The sequence below is a fragment of the Hippopotamus amphibius genome, chromosome X, assembly GCF_030028045.1.
Source record: "Hippopotamus amphibius kiboko isolate mHipAmp2 chromosome X, mHipAmp2.hap2, whole genome shotgun sequence".
NCBI classification, from domain to species: Eukaryota; Metazoa; Chordata; class Mammalia; order Artiodactyla; family Hippopotamidae; genus Hippopotamus; species Hippopotamus amphibius.
In genome coordinates this window covers 90,523,068-90,538,147 of record NC_080203.1, presented here as the reverse complement: position 1 = coordinate 90,538,147, position 15,080 = coordinate 90,523,068, and the positions used below count along the sequence as shown (strand labels likewise).

At 38.8% G+C, this 15,080-nt stretch overlaps 1 protein-coding gene across 13 annotated transcripts in view; it reads right to left on the bottom strand.

The window, feature by feature from the left end:
• The window catches only part of HUWE1 (HECT, UBA and WWE domain containing E3 ubiquitin protein ligase 1), a 148,877-nt gene that overhangs the window by 68,070 nt on the left and 65,727 nt on the right, over nucleotides 1-15,080 (bottom strand). For all 13 annotated transcript variants that reach the window (XM_057717533.1, XM_057717537.1, XM_057717535.1 and 10 more), the window contains 7 exons: nucleotides 14,393-14,518; nucleotides 13,773-13,874; nucleotides 13,238-13,318; nucleotides 3,640-3,746; nucleotides 2,635-2,812; nucleotides 1,692-1,783; nucleotides 835-1,046 (listed from right to left, as the gene is read on the bottom strand). In XM_057717533.1, coding sequence (XP_057573516.1) covers nucleotides 835-1,046; nucleotides 1,692-1,783; nucleotides 2,635-2,812; nucleotides 3,640-3,746; nucleotides 13,238-13,318; nucleotides 13,773-13,874; nucleotides 14,393-14,518 — 898 coding nt within the window. The remainder of the gene's footprint in view (nucleotides 1-834; nucleotides 1,047-1,691; nucleotides 1,784-2,634; nucleotides 2,813-3,639; nucleotides 3,747-13,237; nucleotides 13,319-13,772; nucleotides 13,875-14,392; nucleotides 14,519-15,080) is intronic.

Here is a 15,080-nt window from a genome sequence, read left to right as displayed (position 1 = left end):
ATCTTCTCTTAAGTCCCAAGCCACCCTTCGAGGTGAGCTCAAACCCATTCATATCCATGCCTAAAATGCTCACGCTTTTCTCAGAATTACTTCTATATATACATCAAAAGAGCACTTATTAAATGAGTGAATGCATGACTGTCCAGAAGGATCACACCCACTTCTAGCATGAAGGTGATTAAGAGTTACAGCTACAGCAACTGCTTTTCATCCCTTACAAGCAAACACTGTAAGCTCAAAGAACCAGGTCTACCAACAGTCTTTAAGCTCACCCTCATCCCCATTTCACCATTCAGGTAATCAATTTTTATGTAGAACAAACCTCAAATAAATAAAAGGAAAATCTACTGTGCCTGGTTACAATCGTACAGTACATTCCAAAGCCTTCTGATTTATCTGGAATGAAGAGATCAAATAAACAAAAACAAAGACCAACCAACAATAAATCCTTGTAACTCTTAACTTCTTAGGAGATAGGCTTCAAAAGTGCAATGTGTTTGAATATAGGCTCACTTATGGAAGCAATCAAGCAGTCAATGATGTGGAATATCAAATCAACAAAGGGAAATCCTCTGAGGAAAGCCCTTTAATTTGATATACTGAATTCTGATTCAATTGTATGAACAGCACTTAAGAAACGACGTTTGCTAAGGTAACCAAAACAATTAAACACCAAAGCACAAATGACACACAAGGGTCAAAGAAAGAAAAATTATAGAAATTTAGGGCCGGAAGAACCTTATAACTGGATTTAATCCAACTCCCTCATTTTTACAGATGAAAACAACATGCTCAAGATCACAAGGCTAGAGAACCTGCCTTGTGAACACTTACTGCTGACTAGGCTCAGTTTCACTCTGCTGGGTAGAATTAAAGCTCTGCATGGCCTGCACTTCCTCTTCCTCCTCATCCTCACTAGAGGCCTCTTCTGCAGCATGATTAGATCTCGGTGGAGGAGCAGTAGCAGTGCCATCTGCCTTCTGGATTGATGGCTTCTGACAGATGTATTTAGGGTCTCTTCCAAGATTACAGATTTCTTCAAGTAACTGAAAGGCAAAGGAAACAAGATTATTTATTAGTAATTAAGGAATGGGGAGATGACTAACATTTTAGGAGCACTTTCTATGTGCTATATACAGAAGTGCCAAAACACTGTGTATACATGTTATATACACTATTCCAGGAATGTAGTCATTAATTGTATTTTACAAACAAGGAAACTGAAGTCCTAATGAAGTTAAATCACTTCTTAAGGGTCACATGGCTGTTAAGGGACTGACTGACTGATCTGACTCCATGTTCTAATTCACCAACCACCAGTAACTCATATATCAGTTTTGACAATCCTAAGAGGCAACTGGCAGGGCTAGTAAATGTGAAAGAAAGAAAAAAAAAACAAACCAAAACAAAAACCAAGCAACAAAGATTAGAAAGGGTAATATGCTTTTACAAATAGAAGCTAAGCCTTAGCAACTTCTTAATATCCTATAAGAAAGCTATACTTAAGTGACTTTTTTTGGAGGGTGGGGGTGGGGCCAAGGACCAACCAAGGACTTGGAGAAAATGAGGCAGACATAATCCTCTTATAGGCACAGTCATTCCAAATGACCTTCAGTAGGCCATGCCTTTTTCTAAAAATTCCCACTTCACTGCTCTCTCATGCCCATGGTCATAGCCGTATCACTTCCCACCTTGATGATCGCTGTCGTTGCATCTGTTTTGAGGGTGGGCTGATGTCTCATGAGCTCATCAACAGCACTCCCCAGGTTGGAGGCAGTATCCCCTTAAAGCCAAAAATGGAATTGTTAGACTGAAGAAAACAGAGCTTGAGCTATTTTTCTGTGTGTACCAATATAAGGAGGAAAGAAGAAACTGAGCTAGTTGTGATTTTCTAATGCCATGCTTTCTCAAATGAATTCACACCAACCTCTGCAACCAAATCACTGGGGAGGAGGAAAGAAACTTATCAGTCTAGTAAACACATTTTAAAGTAGCCATGTATGCTGCATTCTACCCTAGTAATCTCTACTGTCAAGGTCTGAACTAGTATTGTAGAGTGAAGAGCGAGCGAGGAAAAAAAAAAGAAGCATAAACCATTAACTCTGACTGCCTTGGTAAAGAATGGTAGTGGCTAAAATGCTACAGTGGTGACAAAGTACAAAGCACAATTTTGAAAACCGGATTCTTTCTGGAACTCTACCTTCTTGTTATGTCTCAATGATCTGGTCTCAAACACACTGAGAAAGAAATCTATTCATTGGTGACTATCTTAGGGACTTGGATATTAGAACAGAAGATTACCAGGATCTCCTATTGCTGAAGACTAGATGGTGGACCTGAAAATCTACAGCTGGTTTTCTAATACCTATTTCTCATCAGCACTCTAACAGTACATTTTACAGTGAACTGTTGAGAAGCATGGAAATATTATAAGAAGAGGTTAAGGATGAAGTATTCCTTTTTACCTGCAATAGAATGTATGTGATAATTCCTATTAAGCTTAGCATGCCTAGCCACAGACATGAAGTGAGGTCAAGGAAGGGTTTCCTTGCCAGTCAGTGGCTTGATAATCACCTAAATCTTGGCACAACAGCAAACAAATTATTTATTGTAAGGCAAATCCTTTTGACTTACCTAGAGGATCAGAACTCCTCCTCCTCCGCATGGCTGGGAGGTAATCTGGAGACAGAAGAACTTTGAAGAGACGTTCAAAAGGCTGACACTGTACAAATGACTGAAGACCTCGGGCATTCAAGCAGAGTGCACTGAATACATTTGGGAGGGAGCCAAGGACTTCACGGGTAGCAGGAACCTAGAGAGAAGATAAAGTGAGTTTGAAGACATCTGAAAGAGTCCAGGTACAGAGTTAGGAAACTTGGGCCAGGGATAGTGCACAGAGAAATAAAAGGGATCTTGATGACCAGGTCCCAATGGTTTCTTTTCTTTTCTTTTTTTAAACTTTTTATATTTTTAAAAATTTTTAACTTAAATTTTTTTGGGGGGGGGGGGGTCCCTGCGTTGACTCTTCGTTGCTGTGTGTGGGCTTCTCAGTATGGTGGCTTCTCTTGTTGCAGAGCATGGGCTCTAGGCACGCGGGCTTCAGTAGTGGTGGCTCGAAGACTCTAGAGCACAGGTTCAGTAGTTGCGGCGCACGGGCTTAACTGCTCTGTGGCATGTAAGATCTTCCTGGACCAGGGATCAAACCAGTGTCCCCTGCATTGGCAGGCGGATTCTTAACCACTGCACGCCAAACTTTATTTTATATTAGAGTATAGTTGATTAACAACGCTGTAATAGATTCAGGTGTACAGCAAAGTGATTCAATTATACATACACATGTATCTATTCTTTTTCAGATTCTTTTCCCATTTAGGTTGTTAAAGAATATTGAGCAGAGTTCCCTGTGTTATACAGTAGGTCCTTATTGGTTATCCATTTTAAATACAGCAGTGTATACATGTCAATCCCACACTCCCTAACTATCCCTTCCCCCCACCCTCCAATAGTTTCAATACTACATATAGAAAACAAGAGATAGGATTTTCATGCCATAAGACTGCTTTTCAAGTATATGTCTGTATATTTTATGAAAAAGGGTATGCATGAAGCATTCTTTACAGAGCAGCAGAAAGGACTCACGTCTTTGATAAGCAGTGCATGCAGCATGACATCTGTCAATCCATTGTCCTGGAGTGAGGAGAGCAATGATGGTTCTTGAAATACAAACACAGTCACCACTTCAGTAGCTAAAAAAAGATGAGAACTATAAGAAACTGAAAGATTCTTCACAGGCATTAAAAGCAAAATTCCACAGGCTCAAACAAAACAAAATAACAACAAAAAAACAGAAGACTCAATGTACAACAATTTAAATGTGTGTATGTGCTTACTATGAAGTAAAAAGTTCTAAATACTGCTCATCAGAGATTGATCACTATTAGGAATTCAGTGACTACCCTCAAAGATTTTTATGGGGCAATGTACAGGCATGACAGTTATAGTTAATAATATTGTAATGAGAGAGATTTCAGGTGCTCTCATCACACAAAAAAGGGAAACTATGTCAGCATATAATGCGTGACTGCAGAAATCATTTCACTATGTATATCAGATTATGTTGTACATCTTAAATATATACAATATAATAAAAAATATAAAAATAAAACCTGAAAATTTTAAAGATTTTTATGAGCATATTTTGACAAGAATGAAGGTAACTTGTTTTTTTTCAATTGTAATATGCATATAATATCAGATAATCTCCATTATCTTTCCCATGTCACTACAACTCATTCAATTTGAATGGCTGCATACTGTTCCACTAAATACATGTACCACCATATATATAAACCAGTCCATAATGGTGAGAATTGATAAACCTAAAAATACACCCTTTTTGGTCTGCTTAAGCAGGAAAAAAATGTAAGTTGGGGGTATGTGTTTGCTGGGTTAAAGTGAATGTAAACTTACTGATGAAAATAGACAAAATGTCTTCTAAAATCCCTGAAATCCCTTTCAGCAATTTAAAAAAACCATCAGCAATATTAAGAGTCTTTGGGGGGACTTCCTAGGTGGCGCAGTGGTTAAGAATCTGCCTGCCAATGCAGGGGACAGGGGTTCGATCCTGCCCTGGGAAGATCCCACATGCCAAGGAGCAATTAAGCCCGTGCGCCACAACTATTGAAACTCCGCTCTAGAGCCCGTGAGCCACAACTACTGAAGCCCGCATGCCTAGAGCCTGTGCACCACAACGAGAAGCCACCACAATGAGAAGCCTGTGCACCACAATGAAGAGTAGCTCCTGCTCGCCACAACTAGAGAAAGCCCGTATACAGCAACAAGGACCCAACACAGCCAATAAATAAATTAATTAAAAAAAAGGAGTCCTTGGATATTAATCTGACCAATTTGTGACAGTATTTAGAAATGTGCCTTAAGACTATTATTGCTTCTACAATACGGCAAAAACTCTATGCAAGAGGAAACAGTACAGCATTAATGCATTCATTAAAAGTAAACAAAAGAGAAGCTGGAAGAAACAGAAAAAAGAATTTAGTGAAACTGTAAGCAAAAAGCACGAATAATTAAAACCAATAACCAGCCCTCTGAAAAGACTGAAAAAGCTTACAAACTTAAGGGAAATCTAATAAATAAAAGAGAGCAATATATACTAGCAATGAAAAAAAGAGATTTAACTGGATTCAGAACAAATAAAATTTTATAAACTGTATGTTAAGAATGAAATGCCATGCTTTTGTAAGAAAATGTCATAAAAACTGACGATCAAGAAATGATAGTTGGGAGTTGTTGTATAACAAAGGGAGTCCAACTCGAGGATGGAAGATGCCTTAGAGGACTGGGGCGGGGAGGGTGGGGGGGACTCGAGGGGGGGGAGTCAAGGAAGGGAGGGAATACGGGGATATGTGTATAAAAACAGATGATTGAACTTGGTGTACCCCCCCAAAAAATAAAAAAAAAAAAAAGAAATGATAGTTGGGGGCTTCCTAGGTGGCACAGTGGTTAAGAATCCACCTGCCAATGCAGGGGAAACAGGTTTGATCCCTGCTCCAGGAAGATCCCACATGCCGTGGAGCAATTAAGCCCGTGTGCCACAACTATTGAGCCCATGTGCCAAAACTACTGAAGCCCATGCACCTAGAGCCCATGCTCCACAACAAGAGAAGCCACAGCAATGAGAAGCCTGTGCACTGCAATGAAGAGTAGCTCCCGCACACCACAACTAAAGGAAGCCCACGTGCAGCAATGAAGACCCAACACAGATCTCCCCTCCGCCCAAAGAAACAAAGGACATGATAGCAAGGCAGACTAGACCATTACAAGAATTTTTAAAAATAAAAAATACTGCCCAGTAACAGAAAGGAACCAAGCCAACAATTTTAGACATGTTATTAAACCTTCTAGGAACAATTAAAACAAGGCTTCCTAACTCAATTAATGAGATTTTAAAGTCTCATTTTAAAACCTGACAAGGAAGGTACACACACATCCAATATCCACAAACCATGTAAAAAACAAACTCATAATTGCTGATGCCTGAGATCTAAAAGAAACCAGAGGATTTTCAGTTCATGATGGTGAACAGGGCACCTCTCATCAAATGTTATCGAAATGGCAGGTGTATGATAATTACTGAGACCAACAGTTGTGAATGGCCTTTGGTATTTCTGATGAGCTATAAACTTAAGGAAAATTTAAGCCCTTTTTTGTGTTTCTACTGATATATGATAAACCCTTCAACAGACTTTCATTTGTACAAATGTCTAAATTCTAAGGCACTACTAAAATTGAGTACTCATAAACTGAAATTAGTCTTCTATTAGAGGTTACTAAGACATTAAGTCTGCTATTTTAAGGAGGTCTAACTATTCAATATAATGCTATGTCATAATGCTACTGTGCAACCGGGACAGTTTAAACTCTTTTAAAATTAATAGATGATTAAGAACCAAACAACTAACTCCTAAAAGAATCAAGATAACTCTTAAAAAATTTATCATTAAAATCAAATTCTAGAATCCACGAAACCCATAAAACAGCAATAATCTAAGACAAAGGTCTCTTAAAAATAAGGTTAATAGTTGGCAATCAAAAACATTTGTAAAAAATTAAAGATCTGATAATGCAATAGGCATCTTAAAAGATTATATAGAGAAATTCTCTCAGAAAAGTGACATAAGATCAATATGGTAGTCTAATTAGTTATACAATAGGATTTCCAGGAGAGAGTATGTAAGTTAAAAGGAACCAAACTAATTTTCCCAAAGCAGGAAAAAATATTTAGATTTTTAAAAGGGCCTAACCAAGTGCTACGAGGGAACACTGAAAAGAAACAGAACTAAATACATCCTGGTAAAGTCTGGGAACTTCAAGGGTAAAGAGAAAATGAAGTTTACCTACAAAGGAACAAGAACCAGTTTAACATCATGGTTATCTACAATATGTAATGTAAGACAACAGTGGAGAAATGCCCACAAACTTTTTAAAGAAAAGGAAGCATAACACCCTAAAAATTACCCAAAGATGTACTCCAACAAAATTAAAAAATGAATCAAAGGGAGGGAAAGCCAAAGGTTACTAAAAAGAAAGCAGAGAATGTTGAAAAAGTAAGGCAACGTAAAGGTCTTATTTTGTCCAGTTTAGCAGAAGACAGAATAAGAAATTTTAAAAGTTTAGTTGTTGATAAAGCAATTTAAGGATAACAATTACAAAAAAAAAGAAGAAAGAAAATTAACGTAAGATTCAGAATATGAAAAAAGCATGAGAACTTAGAGCCTCAGGCTTTCGTCTTGCTGGTAACTTACCTAATCAAGTGACTTTGGTTTTTAACACTGTTTAGGGTACTTGGAATAGGACATAAAAGCATAGGGACATACCTTTGTTGAGTAGAAAATCAAGTTAAAAGGGTTTTCATTTATATTATGGATAACAATCACATGTGATAGAGCCTGCTGGAGAGTTGCTGCTTTCCACCCCATGACTGCATCATTTTTGATAGAGGATGGGACTTAAAGAGTCAGCTCAACTTGAGAGCTGACTGTAGTCATTTTGGCACTGGAGAATACACTTCAATAACTGTATGCCCATTTTCCATGTTTATAGATTTCTGGGTGGTAGCTAATGGCCTGTTTATTTCTGGTCAATGGGCTCAAAATAATTATCCTATTCAGGACCATGCCCTATGGGGCCTTCCACATTGGGGATATATTGCTGCTTGGACTTTGCATATTACAATTAAAGTTTCACATCTCAGCTGACGCTAAAGCCACCAAGAAGAAGCTCATTTTAATGCCACAGCTGACTAACTTGCTCACACTTCTCAAACAAGCTCAGATATTATCCCTTGCCCTTGGTTCAGGGGGTCCATGAGATGTCCAGTCACCGCAGTCCCCAGACCCTTAGATATGGGCTAAATACCATGGCAGCCCCATGATACTGGCCTTAACCCAAACTATGCCCTCTCAGTGTGATCTTTGTGTCCTGCCATTGGCATTATGGCCAATGGAAATCCATATAAAGGAATAAATACCCCTTCTCTGACTGGCAAATTCGTTTTGTTAAGCCACTGCCCCAATATGCTGGTGCAAACTGCTATGCCCTCAACAAAGATTGATTGTTAGACAGGCCTGCTCTTGGTTTATCCTTCCTGCCATCCTACTGCTAACAATAGTATTATTACAGGCCCCACAAAATATTAGTTCCCTTTGGGCTTCCTGGTAACGCTGACTCTGATGAGCATACATATTTTACTGCTCATTCAGTCTGGGCATGGGCTGTAAAACAAGGTATCACTTGAGCTTCCAATCTGTCTTACTGTCCACAGACAGCAGACCTAACAGATAAACATAATGGCCTACTCAAGGATGCTCTCTTAAATTTACAAAATGGACAATGGTCTCCTAAATGGGTCTCTCTTTTGCCCACTTTCTTAGTTATTCTGAACTCTTAATCTCTTTTCCAGCCACAAAAGGGGACACTCCCCATATGTGAATATATATGAATCTATGATTCCAAAGAAAATCCCCCCTCACTTAAAGATGCCTTCCCTTTTTGATCCTGGTACAATCTATAGATTATATAGACAGTGCATAATAGACTGGGATTGACTGAAAATTGATGGCCCTCACTCTCCCAAACAGGCTATTCTATATGTCACGAGAAAGGTCTCTGCCAAAGACCTTTCCCAATATATTGGGCTGGCCAAAATATTCATCCCCCCCCCCCCCCCCCGTTAAGATGGCTCTAATAGCTTAGTTGTCTTTAACTTCATTCAAAACAATTTTGTTGGAGTATATTGTGACAGCTGTCATATCAACATGCATTTAAAAAAAACCTCATCAAAATTGGTGAATTTTTGTGTAGCTATTTTAATATTGAAGATGGAAGGAGAAAAGCAACATTTCCGGCATGTTACGCTTTATTATTTCAAGAAAGGTAAAAATGCAACTGAAGCGCAAAAAAAAGATTTGTGCAGTGTAAGGAGAAGGTGCTATGACTGACTGAACATGTCAAAAGTGGTTTGCGAAGTTTCATGCTGGAGATCTCTCGCTGGACAATGCTCCACTGTTGGGTAGACCAGTTGAAGTTGACAGCGATCAAGTCGAGACATTAACTGAGAACAATCAACGTTATACCACATGGGAGATAGCTGACATACTCAAAATATCCAAATCAAGCGCTGACAATCATTTGCACCGGCTTGGTTATGTTAATTGCTTTGATGTTTGGGTTCCACAAAAAATTAAGGGGAAAAAAAACCTTCTTGACTGTATTTCTGCATTTGATTCTCTACTTAAATGTAACGAAAACATTCCGGTTTTAAAACAAATTTTGATGGCTGATGAAAAGTGGATACTGTACAATATAATGTGGAAGGGAAGAGATTGTGGGGCAAGTGAAATGATCCGCCACTAACCACACCAAAGACCAGTCTTCATCCAAAGAAGGTGATGTTGTGTATATGGTGGGATTGAAAAGGAGTCCTCTATTATGAGCTCCTTTCGGAAAACCAAACGATTAATTTCAACAAGTACTGCTCCCAATTAGACCAAGTGAAAGCAGCACACAATGAAGCGTCTGGAATTAGTCAACAGAAAACGCATAACCTTCCATCAGGATAACGCAAGACTGCATGTTTCTTTGATGACCAGGCAAAAACTTTTACAGCTTGGTTAGTTCTGATTCATCTGCTGTATTCACCAGACATTGCACCCTTGGATTTCCATTTATTTCGGTCTTTACAAAATTCTCTTAACAGAAAAAATTTCAATTCTCTGGAAGACTGTAAAAGGCACCTAGAAGAGTTCTTTGCTCAAAAGGATAAAAAAATTTTGGGAAGATGGAACTATGAAGCTGCCTGAAAAATGGCAGAAGGTAGTGGAACAAAACAGTGAATACACTGTTCTTGGTGAAAATGAAAAATGTGTCTTTTATTTCTACTTAAAAACTGAAAGAACTTTTTGGCTAACCCAATACTTTTAAAGGTTTGCTAACTGGAGATCCCTCTTCGCAGAAAATGGAGGTCTTGGTGCCTGGCTGGCCCCATGTCTACAACTTTACGGTTCTTCCAAAGAGGAAAGGAAGATCTTAAGTTAGTTCCCAGTATCAATATTCTTAAACAGGATGGTAGCTATTACAGAGATACTAAATGAGAAACCACTACATAATCTGGGATAACAATGCCTGTGGCTCCTATAATAAATGGGCACCTCTACCATGCCAAGGCCCGTAGACCACAGGTTTGAAAATATTATGCAACATTCTGGCATAACATTATGCCAGGCTCTGGTTGGCTTAGCAATGCCTCATTTGGCTGGCCTGGGTCTGGGAGTCTACCACTCCAGCTTAATGCCAAATTCCTTGGGCTCTTTCTTATCTATGCTGTGACTTCACTTGTTTGAGGTATTCAGTCCACAGTTTTCCTGTAAGGAATTATGCTGTAACTCCTGGAGACAAAGGAATACTGACAACCAGTCACTTCTGCAATTATTTCTCCAATATATAAGACTTTCCATCAAAGTTTTGGGGCTAGACCAGGACTCACATCAACCCAGCATCCTAGATGATGATTTCAGCATAACTGATAGTCCCAGCCTTGATGCTGACACCCTTAAATGTTAATTGCCCCTATATCTGCTGCCATTGTGTGGCTCCATGAGTTGATTTCCCCTCATCAGACAGTCCCATATTTCATTTTCCATTATTCTACTATCACTACCCCACATTTCCCTCTTCTTCAACCTGATGGACAAAATTTTTTCTAACAGAGAATGTCACCTGAGCACTAAACCTCCAGCAATGTTACCAGGTGCCCCAGGCCGGGCAACCACTTACACAAATAACTTGCTGCTTTGGAGATATTCAATATTCATAATACTGACTACTTGTCACCCTCTCTTGTTAAGTACTCCACGATAACCATGTTGGTATTGCCATCAGCTAGGCTAGAAACAGAGCATATGCAGACCTGAACAGATTAAAATGTGGCAAGGCTAAGATAGGAGGTGAGAAGAAAAGGCAGTTGAAGAAGTTAAAGGGGACACAGTTGGGTATAAAACTGGGGTAGAAGAGTCAAAGGTAGGATATGAGAAGAGTCAGAATCTTCATTTGGTGGGTTTCAGCATGGAATTGCTGCAGCAGGACATCATAACCTCACCAGGTGCTTTATCATTGACTTTCCCTTCATGCCCTCCTTAGTCTCCCCCATCAACTGGCTATAAAAGGGAGCACTGGGACATGTTTTTACCTATTACATTAGGTCTCATCACCATCTCTGGTAGAACAGGCACAAGTTCAGGTATTTTCAATTCTACAACAGATTCATCTCATAGAGGCTACCCAGATAATGGCATAACTCCTGGCTGACTACATAAACCAAACAGCTCAGGTCTTAGAAGCCCTTAATGAGGGACAAAGCAATCTATTTGCCATGATAATTGAGAAGAGATTGCATTAAACTACCTACTGGTATTCTGAAGTAGAGCTTGTGCCTTAAAGGTGACCTCCTGTTGCATGTGGGTTAATAATATAGGAAAGACATCCAGAATAGTTCAACAAATAAAACAACAAACCCAAAACAGCCATTTATATTACTAAAATACTCCATGAGATTCTCAGACCCCTATTAATTTCTTTTTCTGGCCATCTCCTTCTGTCTGAGGTGAAAGGCTCTACACTATTATTTATGGAACTAAAATAATTGCTGGATTAATTATTTTGGGTTGGCCTTGCAAATTTGGTCCCTCTCAAGCACAAGTTTATTTACAGGGAACCTGGGAGGTTGTTATGCTAACTCAAATGCTAGGGATGAATTAAGACTTTAAAGAAGGAATTTTGACCTCCATGGATGTTTGCTTTTATGCTCCAGGTCTCATTTACTGCTTCCTACATCATCCTGAGAGGGCTCACCTGCTCCCACCCCAATGCACAAGCACATGTATCCTCTTGCTTCCTCTTTCAAACTTCCCCTTTATAAATAAAGACCTGTGCACTTGCTTTTCTCTGTTTTGGGGCTTTCTCCCAAAGAGAGAGTCATCCTTCCCTGCCCCTTGACCTGGAACTTCTTCAACTATGTAACAAATCTTTCTTTGATCATACCAAAGGACTACTATCAGGAGTTTTTCCATCTGAAACTAACCTTGGGAGGGAGCCTCTCCGTGTAAAAATGGAGTTGCTGTAACACAAGGGAACACTTCCTTAACTTGATCAAGAGGAACAAAACATTCAACACAAAATCTGCTAACCTCGAACTTTTTTTTTTTTTTTTTTTTTTTTTGGAGAACCTCAAATTTAATGGTGAAATACTGACTGAATGCTTTCCCCTCTGAGTTCAGGAACAAAAAATAAAATAAAAAGCATAAAGATTATAAAGAAAGAAGTAAAACTATTCAAGTTTTAAAACATACAAGACTATGTAGAATATCTTAAGAAATCAACAAAACAATTATGAACTACTAATTTAGCAAAATCACAGGATACAAAGTTAATACACAAAAATCCTAAATTGCTTTGGCAAGGGAGTTAAGTATCTGAATCTGTAGTAGCCAAAACTACTCCCTCCAGACACCCTGAAGTATTAAAATGTGTGTGCTACTGGTACAAGGAGGCTTTCTCTATTTCTATACCTCCCACTAAATTCCTTTACAGTTTTAGGGAGAATTCTAGAAGCATATATATCTCATGTATTGTCCTGAACATGTATGGCACTCAATAAATGCCAGTTAATAAATATGAGGTTTTAACAACAGCAATACTCAAAGTAGTGGTAATGTCAAAATGCAAGGACATTTTCTATAAGTAACTACCCACAGATTCCAAAACTGAATTTTCTACAGTAAGAAACAATTTTCTATATTACAGCTTACAGGTCTGACATTCAATTCTGAGAGTGGAAACCATTCTGATTGGGCTTTTTAGACCAAGTTTAGGGACTAACCATTGAATAAAGACATGTTTCTTAGTACACCTGCAGCGTAAGTGTAGCACAAAAAGCCAAGTGTACAATGATACTACTGATTACAAATGATTCACAATACACTGCAAATGGATATTTATTTGAAACAGGACTTTGACCTTTCTGTATTTCATCACCAACTAGAAAGATACATAATCACACAGTGGACAAATGTGGATAGTAAAAATCTTCAAGGATGTAAAACACACAGAGAACACTGCCAGGTTATTATTCTAGCTCAGTATAAACAAATTCAACTCCACTTACCTAGGAGAAAGAGTGATGGGCCATAGTATTCTGCATTGCTGATGATGTGTTTCAGGGAGGTAGGCAGAGAACCATCCATCACTAAGAGAAAAGCAAACATCAGGAAGAATATGATCAATCCAGTAGTAGTTTGATGGGTGGGGATGACGGATCAATATATTACATATACCACACGATGGTAAACAAAGTCTATGTTGATTCCAATTTAATGGCCCCCACTCGTCGCCTCTTAATGGTCTATTATTTATTCCTTGTCCATGCAATAACCTTTTAACAGTAGATCAACTAATAAAAGAATACAGACACTGAGAAACAGTGAGGTAGCAGGCTGGAAGTGAACATAGATTCAAAAGCTGGAAAAGGAAAAGAATAGGTGAATCATTATGAAAATAGCTGAACAATTGTTAGAGAAAAAGTGACACTAAAGGACTATAAAAGTTATTCGAAATGGCATGGCCTTTTCCAAAAAAGTATGAAAAGGACTAATCTTTGAGAGAGTCAAACACCCTTCCAGAAAGTATCCAGAATCAAATACCATGTCTTATGCCATCCGAGAAAGCAGGGTCTTGAATGGCCTTCTTGAGGAAATTCAACATGGATTTGAGAAGTGCGGCTCGTTGTGGAATACACTGGACTCCTGGCAAGGGAGAAAGAGGATTATACTGGTTCACCATTATATACAATGAGCATGCACATAAAACTAATTTTTAGGAGATCCGTATACACTATAGCAACACTAGCAGACATTCGAAGTGAAATCTCTGGATGTTGGGAAGAACATTTACCTAAACTTCAAAATTGAAAAAATAAATCACCAAGGACTACACAAAAACTTATACTAAAATTAAAAGTCTAAAGTAAAAAAGAAAAAAAAGTAAAGATTAACTCTGATCTTCAATTTCTATTTTGAATATCATCTGCCCTCAAACATGGATGTTTTGATAAAATAATCAATCTGTGAATAGTTGGAAAATTATAAAATACTATGAAATAAATGTTAATATGAGAAAATGAACACCAGAATGGCAAAGTAACAGTCATAGTCATAAAAAGCAAACCTCCAAATGTACTGCTTAAGCTCCCCCAAAGCACCCTGCTTCACTAGGTTAGTAATTCAATCACTGTGATTGGCTGTGTCTCTATGTGTCTACATACCAGGACGAGGGCCAGGGCCAGAGGAGATGCTAGCACTGCTGGAACTCGATGCCCTTAATTCAACATCCAGCCGGTGCTCCATAGAGATGGATGAGCCAGGACTACTATCCATAGTCACATCTGCAACTAAAGTAAAAGTTATGATAAAGAAATTAGAATAAAAGGCACCACCAAAAGAGAAGGTTATTTGAGAACTTTTTTTTTCCCCAAAATGTGAGACAAATGATGTCAAAATGGAAAAGGATCAGAATACTGAAACCCACAATAAAAATACAGTTGACCCTTGAACAACACAAAGGTTAGGGGCCCCAACCCTCCATATAGTTGAAAATCTACATCTAACTTTACAGTTAGCCCTACATATCCAAGGTTCCACATCTGTGGCTTCAACCAACTGTGGATTGTGTAGTACTGTAGTACATATTCACTGAAAAAATCCACTTATAAAAGGACCTGTTCAGGACCTCCCAGGTTGCTCAGTGGTTAAGAATCCACCTGCTGGGACTTCCTAGGTGGCGCAGTGGGTAAGAATCCGCCTGCCAATGCAGGGGACATGGGTTTGATCCCTGCCCCAGGAAGATACCACATGCTGCAGAACAACTAAGCCCATGCGCCACAACTACTGAGCCTGTGCTCTAGAGCCCGTGAGCCACAACTATTCAGCCCATGCGCCACAACTACTGAAGCC